The following is a 22,402-nucleotide window of genomic DNA, read 5'->3' on the forward strand; positions in this document are numbered from 1 at the left end:
AGCCAAGTCATGTGACTAGCGTTTCAGGTGGTTTTGTGTTACTATGAGGATAGGGAAGGCTTTGATTGCGTACACAGAAATGACGTGTCTAGACGCAAATCGTTTCTGATACAATGATACGGTGATTTGTTTCAGTATAAGCCTAACCTGAGTTTTTCTCTCAAACTGAAAACACTCTTCCACCTTGTGATGTCATGTGGTAATGCAGGAAGAGCTTCAGTGTGTTCTTAAACTTCATACACCCTCACTAGAATCATTTGGATGATTTCAGCCCTGGAATTGCCAAACTCTGCTTATTTATTATCTGAACAAAAGGTAAAAAGGTAAAAACTACCACTTCATGACATCGCGAGGAGGAACAGAGCATTTTAAGATTTGGAGATGTAGACAAACTAAATAAACCAAGATTCCTCAAACATGTGTGAATGAAACAAAACACAATTCTCTCTGTATATATAGTTTTTGAGGAGTTAACATCATTATACCATGTCTTAAAGCTCTCAATAGTCAATTTTGTGTAATATAGCCCCTCTAATCAAGAAGCCATTAAAATCATATATTTATTTTAATCACTGACATCACATTTGACTTCCAATCTTCTCTTGTATATTTGTGATGCAATATTTATAGTTGTTGGACGCGATCCAAGCTCCATACGAGATGTAGGGGTGAGTTTGTGGTGTGTAAGTCTGGAAAAGATTACATAATACTTGTCAGTCATCCGCTTTTCATGCCTGGAGCAATGCGAATGTTGCTTTAACCTGGCTGTGAAGCTCTGGAGTCTGTGTCCACTCCACACGGGTCTGCTTTATCTGTCCCTCTGTTGTTGTCTCTCCCTGACTAGCTCCTCGGCAGCAGTGGAAAGTGACAAAGCCCAAAAGTAAAAGAATATTTAAAGGTGCATTGTGTACCTTTTCTAGTTGGGGGTCCATAAAATGCTTTTCTTCCTGCAGATCTTGTTGCTTTGTCTAGAATGCCCCACTCACAGTCAGAATGCTGTTTTTTTCTAGGTAAAACTGACTGTAATTGAATAAATATGAAGTAGAGCTGTTTAAAGTCATACTGTGGAACATTCCAGGCAGAGCAATGACATATCCATAGAATCACGAATCACAGAATATCACTGCACCTTTAAGTACAAATTTTAGGTATCTGTATTTTACTTAAAGGTGGACTAAGTAACTTTTTGGTTTGGAGTCCGTCACCTGCTTGTTTCTTTGGAGATGTCATTGCTCTGCCTGGAATTACGGTTGTGCAAAAATATCAAAATATCAATATATCTTAACATTTAATGTGATGATACAGTATCAATATCGTGGGCTGCTGTATCGATATATCGCCAAGAGTATATTTTGGTATATTTTACTAAATTATTTTGTTACAGTGCTACAGTTTTGTTGCTTGTTTAGAGGAAGGAAACTCGTTTATGCGACACATTTGACATTTTCACTGTTTTGATGATTAAAATTTCATTTTAAATTTGCACATGAAGTGGTTTAACAAAGACTTTTAGTATCACAGCCATGATTTAGCCTTTATTTTTACTGAACCATCTCAAATCGATTTGAAATACATCATATTAAATTGAAAATGCACTGTGTCGAGATATGTATCGTATCGTGGCCTATGTATCGAGGTATGTATCATATTGGCAGCTGCTTAATGATACCCAGCCCTGCCTGGAATGTTCCATAATATGACATTAAACAGCTCTACCTTACATTTCTTCAATTACAGGTGGTTTTATAGCTCGAAAATACTGCCTCTCCACAGATCTGACCTGTAACTTGATCTGATATTAAACCTTAATGTTTCACAGTAAGGTTTAATGGCATACTGTGGAACATTCCAGACAAAGCAATAACATCTCCATGGAGTAAACCATTTGACAGACCCTCTAAAAGTTACTAGCTATTTAAAAGTTACTAGCTATTTTATTTTATTTTATTTATTTATTTGTTTTATTTTATTTATTTATTTATTTTTTAAATTTTAATTTTATTATTTTTTGTATTTATTATTTTTATTTTTATTATTTACTTTTATTTATTTTCTTTATCTAAAAGTTACTAGCTATTTAAGTAAATGGATACTCTGTACTTTTACTTCACTGCATTTGAGAACATGTGTTTGTACTTTCTACTCCGCTATGTTTTAGATCTGACCTTCAAAGTAAAAAGCCCTTTTCTTAACACTTAGGAGACAGGCTAATAAAACAGGATTACCCAAACATGTGTGAACGAAATAGAACACAAACTACACGTGTCTCTTGCATCTGTTCTTCCTTTCTCCCTTTTCCCTTCTCTTTCTCCCTGACCAGCTCCTCAGTAGACTCTGTTTTATTTATAATACCCACTGCCCCCACTGTGTTCCTCCATCACTGTCCCACTGGGCCCTCAAATGCACGCTTGAAGATGAGAGGCTGCTTCAAATCTCCGCTGTGTACTGTATTGACTCAGAGTTAAAAGGGGGATTAGAGAAAAGTTGGAGAGTTTTGGCACAAGTTTGTTTGGTGTTGGAAAATAAAAGTCAAAAAAGTTCTAAAGTGGTTTCTTAAAAAATAGGGCTGGCTTATGGTATGTTTTCTTTTTCTGTAGATAAGAAGGCAATTTTATCTTTTTGTTCAGCAGTGTTTTTTGATATTGTTTTGTTTTCTTGCTTGGTGCAGTCCAATTTAGGGTAGAAAAGTATAAAAGTTTAAAATATGAGATTCTAATCAATACTAAAACTTGTTACGAATTTGAGGAGGTATTGATTCCAAAAAAAAAGGCACATTCACTGGACAGAAATGAAGCTTTCCTGAATAGCTTTAGAATGATCTTTAGCTGTATAAAAGCACATAGTAGTAGTACTGTATTTTCCGGACTATAAGTCTCTCCGGAGTATAAGTCGCACCAGCCAAAAGATGTACTATGAAGAAGAAAAAAACATGTATAAGTTGCACTTTTTGGGAAATGTATTTTATAAAATCAGAGACCAGGAACCGACATTTCATCTCGAAAGGCAAGTTACAGTAAAAAGAATAGAACAGAGAACAACAGGCTGAATAGGTTTTAATATGTTAACGTAACATATGAACAGTTATTCAGATAATTATAACATAAACAACATAACATAAGTTTACCAAATTCACGATCTCACTTCAAATCACGAAATCCATTGACTTCTTCATCCTCGGGGTCACTTCTGCGCGACCTCCAGAGATAAACCATAGATCCATGAGGTAAAAAGAGCGCCGCTTCCTCTTCTGTGTAGCTGTCATCAGACTCAGTATCAGTTCCAGTTAGAATTATTCCGGCCTTTCTGAATCCCGACAGGATGGTTACGGTGTCACTGAAGTTCAGGCTTTGTCGATTCATCCAGCGACTTCCAGGAAAGCTGCATGTTGCATCCTCCCAGTTACCGTGAAGCTGTGTTCTTCATCCCTGCTTTCCTCCAGTCCCTCACAAGTTTCTCACTCACTCCAAACTTTCTTTCTGCTGCTCGATTACCGTTTTCGACTGCATATTATTGCAGCGGCTTTTTGTACAGGAGACATGCACAGTAGAGTGAAGTGACAGTGGTACAGGAGTAACAGGAGCAGCAGATACTGACACAGAAGACTAGAGCTTCTCGGGGCTGTCAGTGTGAACATTTTAATATATAAGTCGCACCGGAGTTTAAATCAAAGGAAACACCCAAACCATGAAAAAAGTGCAACTTACAGTCCGAAAAATACAATATACGCCCATGAACGACTATGATTTAATGTTGAAAATCACATTCTATTGTCTAAATAAAGAGTGTTTTTTTTATTATCATGGTGGTATTAGACTCTGTATTGAGTATCAAAATCAAGTTAGGAATTTTTGCTGTTATTTTTTGCTGCTATCATGTTTCATCTGTTATTTGTCCATTAAATCAACTCTGTAGAGAGAATTTCCAGTTTTTTATGCCAGCACTTGAATCATACTATTTTTTGTACGTTTCCCATGTGAATTATTGTCTAGAAAGAGAAACAGAATCATTTTGTCCATAAATCATAAACACCATGTATTACTAGTTCATTCTGTTGTTTGTGGTGACAATAACTTTTTATAGGCCTGATGCTCCCATAAGACAAAACATCAAGATTTTGAAGCAATCCTATTCTGCAAAATCGACTTTTCAGAGATTTTAACCATGTTATCATTGTTTCTGCCTCCAAGTTATATTTGGAGTGATTTGTGCACGTTTGAGCAATCTTTGATTTATTTTCAAGATGCCATATTGCTGATCAGCTTCTGTTTTCGCCACAACATGCTCTCTACTTACTTCGTTCTTCATCATTTTGGCACAAATGAAAAAAAAATCTACCTCTGAGCATAATGTGCAGCTTTCTATCGGAATAGGCTCTGTTCACACTTTCATCACAAACCAGGAAGACTTTTGGAAACCTGCAATGACAACTTCTGGCGGGCTCTGTTCACGGTAGTAAGTGTGACAAAATCAACAAAAAAAATTAGAAAATGGCCCAGTTTTCTTCATCTCCATGTCATTATGTTGTTCAGTTATGTTTGACTAATCAACAATTACAACCATACCTCAGTTTTCATCATTTCTCCACTGACGCACAACTCCGAGAGCACTGGGTACATGCGATTATGTTCAAGGTTCTTTATTTGTTATTCAAGCATGCGAGAGAAACACATGACAGAATGAAATGTGTTCCTCAAGGCCCGGTGATTAAGAGGGATAAAAACGATAATAAATAAGCAGTAGTAAAAAGGACATCAAGAGCATTTAGCAGTTCCAACGGAGAAGTACAAGTAGAATGAGTAGATAGAGAAGCAGTCTAAGCAGGAAGTCAGTGTGCAAACTGGACCTCAGCTGAGATGTTCTGGCTTTGATACTCCTCAGTCTCCTCCCAAAGGTCAGAGGGACAAACAGGTGGTGGGAGGGGTGCGAGGGGTCCCCCATGATCCTGGAGGCCCTGCAGTGCTCCTCGTAAATGCCACTGATGGGTGTAAAGTCACATCCAGTGATCTTCTCTGCCATTCTGACCACACGCTGTAGAGCCTTCCTGTCCTGGACTGAACAGTGGCCATACCACACTGTGATGGACTGGGTCAGCACACTCTCCACCCCACGTCTATAAAAAGAGATGAGGGCTTCCGGCCTAGTCCAGCAGCCTTGAGTCTCCTTAAAAAGTAGAAGAGATGAGTACGCCAAATTCAAGATAATTCCAAACAGCACTTACGTAGGTTGCTGAATCCATAGTTTTGTCGTTCTTCAATGGGTTTTATCACAATCGTTAGGCAAGCCCAGTGTCAGAAATTGTCAACATATGTTTCCAAATGTCTTCCTGGTCTGTGACGTAAGCGTGAATAGAGCCTACTGTCGACTCTATGTTGTGATGACATTTACTACGACTTCTGCTCCCTATATCAGATGTCAACAAACTTTTTTCTCTGGGGGCCACATTATCGCTCCTGACTGTGATGGGAGCAGGGGTCAGGTCGGCCGTATATAACAGAATTGTACGACCCTGACGACGCAGATTATATTCTTTGAAAGCCGCCACACTTTCTTTACATATCAGACAAATTGCACGGTCCTTACACTGAAGAGAAAAATAATCGGTCGTCCATTGTTCTTTGAAAACTCTGCACTCTCTGGTAACTTTTCGTACTTTAACACGAGACATTTTGCTGTCCTTAACTACACTACAGAATTTTGATTTTGAGCTTGTCAGGTGAGGAAAATTCGGTGGCAAATATAAATATGTCATATATTTGATTGATTGAAGTTAATTTATATGAAGTTTGTTTAGTTAGTTTGATGATCCCTGCTCTTTGTGCTACGGAGGAGTGGAGGAAAAGTGAATATATGTTACAGAGAAGTAAACTTTTTCCTGGTACAGCAGTGATAACTTTTAATCATAATTAGTTCCCTTGACTTTGTGACACTTTTATCTATTGTCCTGATAGAAAAAGTTCCCTGTGCCTCAAGTGCCTTCCCTATTGTGACCAGTGCATAGGCATTTCCTCCCTCCAGCTTTATTCCACAACCCTTTTATCCATAGCCGGACCCGCTCTGCTCAACCCCTGCCCTCCTCTGCCCCTGCCCTCCCCTGCCCCTGCCGTCTGCTCCTGCCAGGTCACATTCGGCTGCACTTAAAGGGATGAACTCGGGGCATCGTCAGGGGGACTTAACTGTCTGTTCCAGCTACAGTCGTATTCGCAGCCAAGAAGCCGACGGGAGCCAGAGCTGTTGTCTCATGAATGATGGAATTTCCTTCGGATCAGTAGCTCCGGCTTTAGTCCGAAAAGGGGACTTCGCTTTTCTGGGAATTGTAACCATAATAATATTCTTTACCTTTCTGCTCAAACATACTTTATTGACACAGGAAGCGGAGACGGTAAGAGGGAGCAGCCACTCACCTCAGAAGAGTTTTGAGTGGTTACGGCTTTGGAGCTATTATAAAAAGTTCACAGAGCAGCTTTAGGTTAAGTCCGTGATTATAAACGAAAACTTTGAGGTTTGTAGACTTTTATTGCATCTGTGATCCTTAAAGGTCCTGAATTACGTAAAATTGACTCTTGAAAGCTTTAAGCCGTGTTATAATGTTGTTGTTACCTCATCAAAAACATACCTGGAGTTCTGTTTTGTTTCATTCACACACGTTTGAGTAACCTTTTATTATTGGTCTGTCTACATCTCCAAAGCTCAAAATGCTTTTACCGACCTTTTGTATCTTTTACCTTTTGTTCACACTGCAAAAAAGAAAATCTAGTCGAGTTAAGATGACTTGAATAAAGAAAGTTTGATCATGATTTGAGTAAATTTCACTTGACAAGTAAAATGATCTGCCAGTGGAAAAAGACTTTTTGTACTTAAAATATAAAATTGCATCTGGCTACACTTAAAATAAGAAAAACAACAACTTTTTCCACTTAAATAAACAAAATCGAATGTTGTTTGAATTAAGAAAAACACACTTATTCCATTGGTAGATAATTTTACTTGTCAAGTTTAATCAACTCAAATTGTCAAATGTTCTTAATTTAAGTCATTTTAACTTACCTAGATATGTTTTTTCCAGTGCAGTAGAGCTTGGCAATTCCAGGGCTGAAATGATCCGAATGATTCTAGCGAAGGTGTATAGATTTTAAAAACACAGTGGAACATGTTCTGTATAACCACAAGACATCATAAGGTGGTGGAGTATTCTGTTCGAGAGAAGAACTCAGCGTAAATATGCAGGATTTGTGTGTTAAACATGTGTGAATGAAACAAAACACAACTCCAGGTATGTTTTTGATGAGGAAACATTATAACAGATAAGAAAATAGAGTAATACAGGCATTGTTTAACTTTTCTGTCGAAGGGTCCGTCAAATGCTTTTCTCCATGGAGATGTTATTACTTCAGTCCAATGAGGTTCATTTGGTTTTCCAATAATTTATGTTTTTAGGTTCTTTTTTCAGACGGAGTTTGTTTTCATACCTGTTAGAAAGGCAGTAGGTTTGTAAGGAGCGCCCACTAGAGGTGCTGTGAGTTAATGCATGCTTTAGTTCACAGCGCACGGCACCGCTGTCTTAATTAGTTCACGAGGCTCGGGCGTGCAGACACCTATTGTCAGCTAAAGTTGTGCGTTGTTGACAAAAAGTAAGTTTATGGTATTCGGGCTATATGGACGTTTTATAAATCCTTGTTGCTGTGACGTGTCCGATCAGCTGATTTAAACAGGTTTTGGCGCTGTCTTCCTACCGGTGGAGGCAGGACAGCAACGCCATCTGCAGTCCGACTTCCTCAGGACAGTATCTCAGGTGTGTGAGAGTAAAAAAGCCCCCTCGTCCTGGTTTATCATCCCGTGGGCATGTTTCCGTATTTCGACTGACCGGACACATCGACTCTTGGTCTAAAAAAGAACCTAATAACATAAATTATGCTATTGCTTCTTCTGGAAAGTTTCACAGTACGGTATTAAACCTTTGTAACTTAATGGAGACCAAACCAGGCCAAGTTATCAGTCAGATCTGTGGAGAGGCAACCCCGCTCACAGTCAGAATGCCTGTTTTTCTAGCATTTTTGAGCTATAAAACCACCTGTAATTGAATAAATGCAAGGTACAGCTGTTTAATGTCACACTGTGGAACATACCAGGCAAAACAATGACATAAACATAGAAATAAGAAGGTGACGGACCCCAAACCGAAAAGTTACATAGCGCACCTTTAACAAAAATAACTTAATTGTGGTTATAGTCATTTTTTTTATGTTGATTTAAATTCCAAGAGGTAATATTTGATCAGGACTGTGCTAAAAGGGAGGGAGTTTTGCTAAGAACCAGACCCTGTGGCAATTTGGCTCCCGGCTGCTGGCAGGAGAGCCCCTGTAAAGCAGCCCTATTAAAGCACTCCCGTTACCCCGAGCAACCAGCAACCTTAATCCGAACCAGATCTGTGATTGAAACCACTCTCCGAAGGTCCAGACCACACTGAACTTATCCAGGGTACGAGAGATGAAAAACTCCCACCGAAAAACGAAGACTGGGAGCTCGACATTCCCACAGACATCCCCACATATTCCACAACAGTGCTGATCTGACAGGCTTATGTTTATGTACAGGGTATGTGCGTTAACCCGGCGCCACTGGCCTGAGTGACAGCGCAGAAGACGCATTTGTGGTCGGTCCTATAGTGACTACTGCTTGTTTGGTTTTGGTTCTGTGATATATGGGTCTGTTGCATAATGAGCCTGTTTCCTCTGTGTTTTTCTCTCCTCGTGCACGTGGGGGTATCTGCTCCCTCGGCCGTCCCAAAGCTCCAACTCGGCGGCTAATAACATTTCCAGAGCTGGTTTACTCAGGTCAACATGTTCCAGAGAGAGAAAATGTGGAGTATCAATATCTGTGTTTCCATGTGTTTTGAGGTTAAAGGTTCCTATATTACGTAAAATGGATTCTTGTGAGTTTTCTTCTGTTATAATTTTGTTGCCCCCTCAAAAACATACCCGGAGTTGTGTTTTGTTTCATTCACATGTGTTTGAGTAACTCTTTTTACCTTAAATTTGGAAGGACATAGAGAAAAACAGAGAGAAAAATCCCACACACCTTCTTACTTGCGAAATGTTAGATTTATTAGATTAAACAGTGCAAAGTTTGAGTACTAGGCCTTCATCAGCACTGTTGGGCAAGTTACTTCCAAACTGTAATGTGTTATTTATTTATTACCTTTTACTGTCATTTCAAAGTAATCTGTTACATTTCAATATTACTGTATTTAAAATATGAGACATTACACAACTATTACAGCACTTTAAGTTACTCTCATCAAAATAATTGTTGCAAAATGCCAAACTTTTGTGCTGTATATGGACTAAACCAGGACTGAACCGAAGACTGAACCAAGGACTGAACGGAGGACTGAATGCAGGAATGAACCAGGTCTAAACCAGATCTAAACCAGATCCGAACCAGGTCTAAACCAGGAATGAACCAGGACTAAACCAGGTCTAAACCAGGACTGAACCGAGGACTGAACCAGAAGGACTGAACCGAGGACTAAACCAGGTCTGAACTAGGACTAAACCAGGTCTGAACCAGGACTAACCAGGACTGAACCAGATCTAAACCAGGTCTAAACCAAGTCTAAACCAGGACTGAACCGAGGACTGAACCAGAAGGACTGAACCAGAAGGACTGAACCGAGGAATAAACCAGGACTAAACCAGGTCTAAACCAGGTCTGAACCAGGTCTAAACCAAGTCTAAACTAGAACTGAAACAGGTCTAAACCAGGACTAATCTTGGACTAGGACTTGGAATCTAGGACTGCCCCTGAGAGAACCCCGAGCCCATGGAGTAGGGTGTCCACAAAGCGCGATCAGGAGTCAGCTGCGATTTGCCCCATGGCTGCACCGGTCCTTTTGCCCACGGTCACCCGACGGTCTACGCAGGCGCACCTCTGGGCCCGTCCCGATATTTGGAACCATAACAACAGGGTTTCACCACTGCTGATATCGCGTGATTTTATTGAATTTGTATGAAGAAAAACGAAAAACCCACCACTTCAATCCAGGTTAAAAAATGCATTGTGATGCATGTTACTGACATCTGTACCAAGTAAAATATAAAAAAAGTAATTTGTTACTTTTATAACACATTACTCCCAACACTGTTCATCAGGAAAACAGAATGACCTATCACCCTTGGGTGCTTTCCACACCCTGTTTAAGATGGCCACCTGAGTTCTCATTCTGTTTGCCTGATGAACGCCTAGTGCTGAAAAGTTGCACGTTTTTTCTAATAAATCTCACATTTTGCAAGTAAGACGGTGTGCAGGATTTTGTCTCTATGTTCTTGGACTGCTCCCTCTCCTCCAACGCACACGTCTCAAGTAACTGATGTGCGAAGTTCTCAGTCTTTTATACCTTAAATTTGGTAGAAAGGGGTAATTCCAGAGCTGAAATTATCCAAATGATTCAAGAAAAGGTTTATGAGGTTTAAAAACACAATAAAGACATCACAAGGTGGAACAGAGTGTTTTTCAGTTTGAGAGAAAAACTCCTTGCCTAAATACGCAGGGTTTATGTGTTAAACATGTGTGAATGAAATAAAACACAACTCCAGGTCTGTTTGTGATGAGGAAACAACATTTAGATCAGAAAATCTGCACCCAAAAATCTTTATTCTACTCAGATTCTCAATAGCTATATTTGAAGCTGTACTAATTTGAGCAGGTATGGTAGATAGGTGCTTTAAAAGTCACATAAATTAGACAAATTTCACCTTTTCACCTTTTTGAATAGTTTTAGAATGATGTTGATCTATTATATAACCCTGGTGATTAACATTTTGTATTGAAAATGACATTCCAGATTCCATCCATCCATTTTGTTCCGCTTATCCGGGGTCGTTCCAGATTTTATTATGATAAAAGTGAAATATTTCCAGGTTAAAACGACTTGAATTGTTCCTTTGATCTGAGTACATTTCACAAGACAAGAACAATGAACCACCAATGGAACAAGTATTTTTGTACTTAAAATCCCAAAATATTTCTTGTTATTTTAAAGATAAGAAAAACAACAACACTTAAAATAAGAAACGAAATCTTGCTCAAGTCAAGAAAAGCAGTTGTAGGGAGTATTATCTGTTACATAAAGGTGAGTTGTTGTACAGTTGTAGGGAGTATTATCTGTTACATAAAGATGAGTTGTTGTACAGTTGTAGTATTATCTGTTACATAAAGATGAGTTGTTGTACAGTTGTAGGGAGTATTATCTGTTACATAAAGATGAGTTGTTGTACAGTTGTAGGGAGTATTATCTGTTACATAAAAGTGAGTTGTTGTACAGTTGTAGGAGTATTATCTGTTACATTTGTTGTACAGTTGTAGGGAGTATTATCTGTTACATAAAGGTGAGTTGTTGTACAGTTGTAGGGAGTATTATCTGTTACATAAAGGTGAATTGTTGTACAGTTGTAGGGAGTATTATCTATTACATAAAGATTAGTTGCTGTACAGTTGTAGGGAGTATTATCTGTTACATAAAGGTGAATTGTTGTACAGTTGTAGGGAGTATTATCTGTTACATAAAGATGAGTTGTTGTACAGTTGTAGGGAGTATTATCTGTTACATAAAGGTGAATTGTTGTACAGCTGTAGGGAGTATTATCTGTTACATAAAGATGAGTTGTTGTACAGCTGTAGGGAGTATTATCTAGTACATAAAAGTGAGTTGTCGTACAGTTGTAGGGAGTATTATTCGTTACATAAAGGTGAATTGTTGTACAGCTGTAGGGAGTATTATCTGTTACATAAAGGTGAATTGTTGTACAGTTGTAGGGAGTATTATCTAGTACATAAAAGTGAGTTGTTGTACAGTTGTAGGGAGTATTATCTGTTACATAAAGGTGAATTGTTGTACAGTTGTAGGGAGTATTATCTGTTACATAAAGATTAGTTGCTGTACAGTTGTAGGGAGTATTATCTATTACATAAAGATTAGTTGCTGTACAGTTGTAGGGAGTATTATCTATTACATAAAGATTAGTTGCTGTACAGTTGTAGGGAGTATTATCTATTACATAAAGATTAGTTGCTGTACAGTTGTAGGGAGTATTATCTATTACATAAAGATTAGTTGTACAGTTGTAGGAGTATTATCTTTACAGTTGTACAGTTGTAGGGAGTATTATCTGTTACATAAAGATTAGTTGCTGTACAGTTGTAGGGAGTATTATCTATTACATAAAGATTAGTTGCTGTACAGTTGTAGGGAGTATTATCTATTACATAAAGATTAGTTGCTGTACAGTTGTAGGGAGTATTATCTATTACATAAAGATTAGTTGCTGTACAGTTGTAGGGAGTATTATCTATTACATAAAGATTAGTTGCTGTACAGTTGTAGGGAGTACTGAATATTACGCATTTTTGTATTTATTTAAAAAAAAAATAAAAAATCAAGTTTGAAATAGTAGTTTTGTGACCACAGCAGTGCAGCTCGTCACTCACGGGGGGCAGAGGGTGTGAATCACTGTCCCTGTCCGTCCGGTTCAGGAGCAGGGGCCAGTGGAGTCTTGGACGCAGACAGGAAGCCCACGTCCCTCCCCAGGATGTGTCTGTCAGCTGATCCTCTTTTGGGAAGGAAGCGAGCAGGCAGGAGGAAGAGAGGTGGAGAACGAGTGGAGATATATTTGGGGGATATTCACTGCAAAAACTGAAACCTGGCCAAGTTAGGATTACTGAATTATAGGGACGTAACAATAACCGAAATATCATGATATCGTATCATCAAAGTTCTCACAATAACATCGTGGACCATCACAATATATTGAATTACAAGTGTTTTTGCTTAAATTAAGAGTTGTGGTGCAGCTATAGCTAAAAAAAAGACAGAGGGAACTACATAGACCATGATCCTTTGCTCCATTTCAGTGCAGACTACAAGAAGAAATAACAGTTCTAAGCACTTTTAAGTCTTAGTTCTTTGGATTAAGTCTCGTCAAGGCAATTAAAGAGGAAAAAGTAGAATATTAACAGTTTTGCTCGCAGCCTCCACAAAATATTGCAATAAATATCGTACCGTGAGATGTATATCGTGAAAATATCATACAGAGAGATTTAGATATTGTTACATCCCGAATCGTGTGTTTCCCCACGATATCGCAATAAATATCGTACCGCGAGGTTCAAACCGTGACGATATCGCATCAAGAGACTTTTTTTCATAATTTGGGTTAATGTCACTCGACAATTATGATCTCTACCAATGGAACAAGACTTTTTGTGGGTAAAATATGAAAATACGTTTGGCCACACTTAAAGGTGCATTGTGTAACTTTTCTGGTGGAGGCTCCATCAAATGTTTTTCTCTGTGCAGATGTTATTGCTTTGTCTGGAATGTTTCACAGTATGGCATTAAACTTTTCTATCTTCATGGAGACCAAACCGGACCAAGTTACAGGTCAGATCTGTGGAGAGGCGACACCGCTCACAGTCAAAATGTCTGTTTTGTTGTTTTTTTGCTCGATAAAACATCCTGTAATTGAATAAATGTAAGGTAGAGCTGTTTAATGTCATATTGTGAAACATTCTAGACTGAGTAGTATCTTCATGGAGACCAAACCGAACCAAGATACAGGTCAGATCTGTGGAGAGGTGACCCCGGCTCGACTCACAGTCAGAATGTCTGTTTTTCTAAGTAGTTTTGAGCTATAAAACCCCCTGTAATTGAATAAATGTAAGGGTTACGGTTAGAGCTCTTTAATGTTATATTGTGGAACATTCCAGAGTGAGTAATATCATACGTATCCATAGAAACAAGCAGGTGATGGACCCCCCCAACCAAAAAGTTACACATTGCATCTGTAGGATTAAAAAAAAAAAAAAAACTCTTTGCACTTAAAATAGGAAACAAAATTGAATCTTGCTTGAATTAAGAAAAGCAGATAAAGATAATTTTACTCAAATATCTACTCAAATACAGTAAAATTTTCTTAATTTAACTCATTTTAAATTGCGCAGATGTTGCTTTTTGCAGCGTTGGCAGGTGTGAAGGGACAAGATGGAGGGGGAGGGGCCGGGAAGCGTCAGAGGACAGTGACATTGAGAGGGGCTGTTATAGAGATAAAAGCCCACGTTGTTAACCTTCCCCTGCGAGTCTCCTTCAGCATCACTTCATCCTCCAGCCCACCCCTCTACCTCCGTCTTTCTCCTTCAGCATCACTCCATCCTCCAGCCCACCCTTCCCGCTCTCTCCCTCTCCCTCCTGAGTCGATTTGCAGCTGTGAAGTGCAGAGGTGTAATGCTTTTAACCGAGGGCAAAAGGAGAGACGCTTCACCTCTGCACACGTGGACCGCATGTGTTTGGAAGGGCCATGTCAGCTGCTCTTTTTATTATTTTTATGATATTTTATTTATAGATTTAGAAGCAATAACACAATAAAATCCAAATGTAATCAATGGATAATACAAATAAATACATAAAATTAAAATAAATGTACCTGCACCTGTGCCTGATCCATGTCAAATTCTTTTTTCTCCATGGAGATGTTATTGGTTTGTCTGGAATGTTCCACAGTATGGCATTAAACGTTTCTATCTTCATGGAGACCAAACCTGACAAAGTTATAGGTACGATCTGTGGAGAGGCGACCCCGCTCACAGTCAGAGTGCCTATTTTTTAAGTGTTTTTGAGCTATAAAACCACCTGTAATTGAATAAATGTAAGGTAGAGCTGTTTAAAGTCATATTGTGGAACATTCCAGACAGAGAAATTACATATCCATAGAAACAGCTCCTTTAAGATACATTTCCTTGAGGGCTTTTTCTCAGTGTTTCCCATGGATTTTGTTAAAACTATGGTGGCACAAATCATTTTTTTTATTGAAATAATTGAATCTTCTTCAATTGGTGGAGAATAAATGTCACTTCCTTTTATATTTGACTTTTAAGCAGCCACTTTTTTTTTTTTTTAACAGTGTAGTCTCTTACATAAATCTAATTTTGTAACGTCAATTTAATACAGGTTGTCTTTAGTCCAGGGGTCTTCAACCTTTTGCATCCAGTGAGCTACTTTTAGAAAACGGAAATGCTGGAGAGTTACTAATTTTAATGATCGCAAGAAATTGAGTGGATATAAATGTAATAATAATTGTACAGTTAGATTCCTTTAAAACATAAATCCATTATCTGTTTATTAGTGTGCAAAGTTCAAAATAACACATTTACCAGGGATGTAACAATAACTGAAATATTGTGATGTGATATATCGTCAAAGTTCTCACAATAATATCGTGGACCATCACAATATATCGAATTACAAGACTCTGCTTAAATTAAGAGTTATGGTGCAACAATAGCTAAAGAAAGAAGAAACAACCGTTCTAAGCGCTTTTAAGTCTTAGTTCTTTGGATTAAGTCTTGTCAAGTCATTTTAAGAGGAAAATGTTGCATATTAACAGTTTTAGCTGTTTAACCTCAACAAAATATCGCAATAAATATCGCACCGTGAGATGTATATCATGAAAATATCTTACAGAGAGATTTGGATTTTGTTACATCTCTAATCATGAGCTTCACCACCATATTGTGAGCTTTCCCACGATATCGCAATAAATATTGTACTGTGAGTAGGGGTTTAATGATATCCAAGTCTCACGATACGATATTATCACGGTATGAACCTTACAGTACGATATTTATTGTGATATTGCGGGAAAGCTCACGATATGATGGGAAGTCTCACGATGTAACAATATCCAAATCTCTTGGTACGATATTTTCACGATATACATTTCACGGTACATTTATTGCGATATTTTGTAGGTCTGCAAACAGAACTGTTAATATTCTACTCTTTCCTCTTAAAATGCCAAATCTGCAAAGACTTAAAAGTGCTTAGAACTGTTATTTCTTCTTAAAGTCTACACTGAAATGGAGCAAAAGATCATGGTCTATGTAGTTCCCTCTGTCTTTTTTTTAGCAATTGCTGCACCATAACTCTTAATGTAAGTTACATAAGTTTAGTTAAGTTACATAAGAGAGACTCGTAATGTGATATATTGTGATGGTCAACGATATTTCTGTGAGAACTTTGATGATACGATATCATGATATTTTGGTTGTTGTTACATCCCTAACTGTGAGGTTCAAATACGGTGACGATATCATATCATGAGAGCTGGATATCCTTACACCCCTAACATTTACAATGGCAATTAATCAAATTTGAGTTATTCATTATAATAAGTAATACGATTTTTTTTAGTGATCTACTTATAACGGGTTCAGCTGCTCATTCTTCACGTAAAAAAACTCTGGACCTACTTTACTTTTTAAGCTCCCAAAACATTTTTCCACGTGCTATTTCCAGCCTCGGTGCACGTGTATCTGCAGGACCTTTCACCTTTGACCCGTCTGTCACCTACAAAGCGGCGCAGATACCAGCACTGCAGTCGCTTTAAGTCCCAGAGATAGAGTCAAGGTTCTGCGCTGTGACCTCAGGCAGGGGAGGGGTGTGCGTGTGTTTCATCTTTCAGAGGGACATGGTATCGACAGCAGACTCTAACCCACTTTCTTTTTTGATCAGAGGAAACAAGCGCAGGTCTCAGTGGACAGACATCTGGAACTCTGCTTTGAAGGGCCATGTTGCGCTATTTTCTGATCTGTGCTGTAATGCTGTTTCCTCATCAAAAACGCAGTAAACCTGGAGTTGTGTTTTTGTTTTATTCACATGTTTAACACACAAAACCAGGCTGACTTCTTCTCTCAAATGGAAAACACTCAATACAGGAAGTGCTCCACTGTGTTTTTAAAGTCTATACACCTTCACGAGAATTATTTGGATAATTGCAGCTCTGGAATTGCCGATCTGTACTGAATTAAAGGTAAAAGGTAGCTATTAACTTCAAAACTACCACTTCATGACATCCAGGGCTGGGTATCATTGAGAAGTTGCAGATATGATACATAAGTCGATACTGTGAGCGTATGATTCGATATGATTCAGTATGATATATTTCAAATGGATTTGATACTGTTCAATAAAAAAATAAAGGCTAAATCATGGCTGTGATACTGAAAGTCTTTGTTAAACCACTTCTTGTGCAAAGTTAATATGAAACACAAACATTTTAATCATCAAAACAGTGAAAATGTCAATTGTATCGCATAAATGAGTTTCCTTCCTCTAAACCAGGAGTCTCCAACCTGTAGCTTGGGAGTTACCAGTAGCTCTCCACCTCCTTCCAAGTAGCTCGTCCAAGGATTTCTGAATTATACATATTGTACTGAATGACTCAAATCTGATGAACTATTATTATAAATGTGTAATTTTGATGCCTAACTTTGTGCACCAATAAATTAATAAAGGTTTATATTTTATAGGTATTGAACTGTTCTCATTCTAAGACTTTCTTAAGATCAGTTTCTTGTGACCACTACAAGTTGTAGCTCTTTCGCATTTTCTTTTTGTGAAAGTAGCTCACTGGAAGAAAAGGGTTGGAGACCCCTGCTCTAAACAAACAAAACTGTAGCGCTGTAACAAAATAATTAAAATATACCAAAAAAGACTCAATATATGCGATATATCGATAGAGCAGCCCATGTTATCATTACTGTTTTATCACGTTAGGCGATATGATATACTGATATTTCAATAATTTTGCACACCCCTAATGACATCACAGGGTAGAATTGAGCATTTTGAGCTTTGGAGATGTAGACAGCTTAGTAATAAAGGGTTACTCAAACATGTGAATGAAACAAACACAACTCCAGATATGTTTTTGCTGAGTTAACAACATTATAGCGTGGCTTAATGCTCTCAAGAGTGAATTTTGCATAATATAGGAGCTCTCCTAGTGCAACCAGGCTCGTCATATGCCACACTGTATTTTTGCCCTCTTTATAGTCGACTGCAGGCCTCTCTCTCTCTCTCTCTCTCTGTGTGAGTCTGTCCTCTGTATGAATGGTGTTTAGGAAACAGAGAGCACAGGAAAGGCAGAGCAGCCATGGAAGAATAGAGGGATATCCCCTTACAAGGCTCCCCTCCTTTTTCCTCTGGGATAGAGAACTTTAAAGGTGGGGGCTGTGAGCGTCGCCACCTGTTCATACACGTGTACCAAACCCAGTGCCTTTTCAACAACACATGGACCCAGTGATTAGGCCTGTCACAATAGCTGTTTGAAGTGTGTTATATTGGTGAACTAAATATAGACGATAACAATAATACCAAAACCAAACCATACAACAGAATACAAATGTAGAATATTGTTTTAAAAAAAGACTTACTGGCTGTAATTCACCATGTATTGAAAAATTGTTGCTCCTCTGCACTGCGAGCCTCGTCATTTTGGTCTTAAATGTTCATATTAACCCACTCCTGGTATTTTTATTTAGCTGTTTTGTCCATAAATTAATTCCTTTTCCTAATATGAACCTCAGCTCCAAATTTGTCCCATAACAGCATGCCTCAGTCAGCTTCATTTGACTGGAGCCCAATGCTGTTGGCGGCATTACACTCCCTTAGTCCACTTTTTTATACAGTCAGTGCTATAAATAAATAAAAAAATAAGTAATAAAATGCAACTCTTAAGTAGTTAGTTTGTATAATGAGTCAAATCTCATCATAGTACTGAAAAAAACTACAACAAAAATGTCCCTTTAGTGTAAGAAAAAGGCCCCGACAATAAATTTTGACCCTCAAAAGTTATTGTTCCACCCTTCATATACTGAACAATAAGTCGATATACTGTAGTATTTATTGTGACAGGCCTAGGAGTGATGCATGCTGGGAAATGTGTCTGTGTGTGTTGCTGGGGACCCTGAGATTAGCTCTTTGTGGCCCAGATTACACCAGGATCAGAGCCTCCACTTATTACACTGTTCTGAGCTCCATCAGTGAGACAGTGGGCCGGCCCAGGCTTTGGACTTAAGACCCTCTTTAATTACACTTGTGCTGAGAGGAAAAGTACCACGTTCAACTCACTCAAGCTGTTTATATATATATATATATATATATATATATATATATATATATATATATATATATATATATATATATATATATATAATTTTGGTCACCCAGCACAGTAATAAAGGATAAACATAAAAAGACATAACCAAAAAATAAGACTAACCCACATAATATATCCAAGTCACATTGATTTTTTTATTTATTTATTTATTTTTTATTAATTATTTAATATTTTTTATTTATTTATTTATTTATTTGTTTATACTTATATATTTTTTTTATTTATTTTAATTAATTAAGTTATTATTTTTTATAGATTGATTATATTGCAATAATACATACAATAAAATAATACAAAATATATATAATAATACAAAATAAAAATAAATAAATAGATAAGCAAATAACAGGACATAACAAAATAAGATAAAAGAAAAAAGAAAAGGAAGATAATAAATAAATAAAATATTAAATAAATAAGGTAAAAAAAAAAAAAAAAAGGAAAGAAGTGGGGCTGAGGAGTTGTGTACTATAGAGTTTCTCAGTACATGTGTGTATTTACATTTTATTTACAATTCAGGGGTGTCATCATTCATCCTATTTACAAAGCTCCACCTTCCACTCAAGCTGTTTGTAACAGATCTGAACATGTCAAACCAATCAGGGCCCTTTTATCTGGAGCACACTGTGGCATGCTTTGTGTTAGCGTAGTGTCTGTCTGTAGAAAAGAAGGCATGAGAGGATTATCGCTTTCGTGCCATCCTTATCACTTACAAATGCTCAATAAGCAGAGATGGGGAGAATACTTTGAAAATGTGTTTAGTTTCAGAATACTGAACGTACATGGTCCAATCAGAGTAGTGTTTTTGGATATTTAGTATACATTAACACCAAGTTGTATTATATTATAGTGACAAAAATACAACATAGTCTTACAAAAGGCTTTATTTTGCCCGCCACCTGCTTGTCTTCATGGAAATGTAATTGCTTCGTCGATAATGCCTCACAGTATCGCATTAAACTCATCTATTTCCATGGAGAAGAGTCTGCAATGTCTCCACATTACAAGTCAGATCTGTGGAGAAGCTCATTCACTCACTGTACGAATGCAATTTGTAGTATTTTTGAGAAATAAAACACCTTGAACTTGAATAAATGTTGGTTTTATAGCTCAAAAATAGCTCTAAAAAGAGGAATGTGAGCTGTGAGCGGGGTCGCTTCTCCATAGATCTGACCTGTAACTTGACCTTGTCTGGTCTCCATGAAGTTGGAAAGGTTTAATGCCATACTGTGATACATTTCAGAGCCATATCATCTCCGTGGAAACAAGTTTGTAGCGGATCCCCTACCAGAAATGTTACACCTTTGTGCACTTTTAACTTTAATGTCTAATTAGAGAAGGAAAATCTAATTAAAGTGTAACTACATCACAATACAGCCACTTAAAATCAATATTCACACTATATTTTTTGTTTATTTTATTTATTTAAAACAAGAACAGTGTACAGAAAACATATTCACAGTAGGGATGTAACGATATCCAAATCTCAGTACGATATTATCACGATATGCATCTCACTTTTTTGCTTTAAAATACCTTGACAAGATTTTGGTGTGAATTATTCCCGTCATAATCACAAGAATTCAAGTAAAAAATATATTTCTTCATGTTGTCTGGGCAGAAATGAATCATGGGATATGTAGTTTCCGATGTTCATAAGCTGTTTTTTTCTATAAAACAAAGCATTTAAGCGAAGAAACTTGAGATTTGATATATTCTGACAGTCCACGATATTATTGTGTGACGTTTGATGATACGATATCACGATATTTCTGTTATTGTTACATCTCTAATTCTCAGTACATGTATTTAGTTACTTCTCAGTACTGTCAATAGGAATTATATCAGGGCGGTTATCGTCAAGTTTTTCTCTCGGGCTCAAAATAATAGCTCTCTTCTTTCTCTTCTTTTTTCTTTTTCCAAGGGGCCACCAGGGACATCGGCTCAGCCCTCACCAGGATGTGCATGCGCCACCGAAGCATTGAAGCGAAATTACGGCACTTCACCAAGTAAGCATCACCTGTTTCTCTGTTTTCTCCACAATTTTCGCCCCTCTCTTCTCTTGAGAGCGTCATTATATCCCACGGTCCCTCCCCACCCCTCGGCCTCCCTCTCACTGTTTCCAAGTGTTTTGTTTCTTAGATATAGGGCTGTTTGTTATGACCCTCGCCTCTTTGTTGATTTTTCTGCCTGTGACTCTAGTGCTCTTATGGAAGGCCTAGTTACACCACTCCAGGACCGAATGGAAGAGTGGAAGAAGACGGCCAACCAGCTCGACAAAGATCATGCCAAAGGTACAACAACAAAATAATAGCCTGCCATCTCAGAATAAAAGATCTGTTTGTGAAATACAGCTCTGGTTTCACTTTTACATTTATAGAATACAAGAGGTCTCGTCAGGAAATCAAGAGGAAGTCCTTAGACACGATAAAGCTCCAGAAAAAAGCCAGGAAAGGTGAGATTTTGTCGTTTGATACGTCTGTATGTAGTGTATGTATTTCTACGGTGGAATGTTCAGCAGTTACCACGGCGACACAGTGCACACATTAGCAAACACTGACAAAAATGTAAAAAAAAAAAAGGCATAAAATCAAGAAAAAGAAATACAAAATGGATTTAATTAGAATATTTTTAGGAGCCTGTCATGAATACGAGCGTTCATGGTTAGGGCTGGGTTTGGAATTTTGGACATAGAACCTCATTTCCTAGTGAGCCAGAGTGTTGGAGACGAGTGGAGACGCTTTTTAAAAATATCCCATCCAGTCCTTGTATTTGCAGAGGCTAGTGCATGTCATTGACCACCAAAAACAGTCTTACCCACTCCACAAAGCATCCAAAGAAAATCTATTATTACGCCAGACTGTCGATGTGAATGTCTGTGTTGATAGAATAATGTTTGAAGTAAAACTAACCTTTGCATCGCATGAATCATCGTCTGTTGAGGGACTATTTTCTCATATATCAGTCCACCGCTGCCAAACTTTCTATCAGGAAGTACAACTCACTGCTGCTGCTCAGACAAAAATCCTTCAAATTCAAGGTTGGTTTTACTTCTAATATTATTCTATCAACACAGACATTTACATCGACAGTCTGGTGTAATAATAGATTTTCTTTGGGTGTTTTGTGGAGTAGGTAAGACTGTTTTTAGGGGCAGGATAACTATGGCCATTGACATGCACTAGTCTAGCACCAGTGACCTCTGCAAATACAAGGACTGGATGGAATATTTTAAAAAGTGTCTCCACACGTCTCCAACACTCTGGCTCACTAGGAAATGAGGCCCTATGTCCAAAATTCCGAACTGACCCTGAAGAAGTTGCAGATACAATACATACCTTGCCATGATACGACACACATTTCAATACAGTGAGCTTTCGATTCAATACGAT

General features: G+C 37.9%; 1 protein-coding gene across 2 annotated transcripts in view; it reads left to right on the forward strand.

The window, feature by feature from the left end:
- The window catches only part of mtss1la (MTSS I-BAR domain containing 2a), a 60,530-nt gene that overhangs the window by 21,387 nt on the left and 16,741 nt on the right, over positions 1-22,402 (forward strand). For both annotated transcript variants that reach the window (XM_020931092.2, XM_020931093.2), the window contains exons 4-6: positions 20,935-21,019; positions 21,213-21,304; positions 21,391-21,465. In XM_020931092.2, coding sequence (XP_020786751.1) covers positions 20,935-21,019; positions 21,213-21,304; positions 21,391-21,465 — 252 coding nt within the window. The remainder of the gene's footprint in view (positions 1-20,934; positions 21,020-21,212; positions 21,305-21,390; positions 21,466-22,402) is intronic.

Source organism: Boleophthalmus pectinirostris, unplaced genomic scaffold, assembly GCF_026225935.1.
Source record: "Boleophthalmus pectinirostris isolate CB_2022bp ecotype Guang Dong unplaced genomic scaffold, ASM2622593v1 HiC_scaffold_2, whole genome shotgun sequence".
In the NCBI taxonomy this organism is placed as follows: domain Eukaryota; kingdom Metazoa; phylum Chordata; class Actinopteri; order Gobiiformes; family Gobiidae; genus Boleophthalmus; species Boleophthalmus pectinirostris.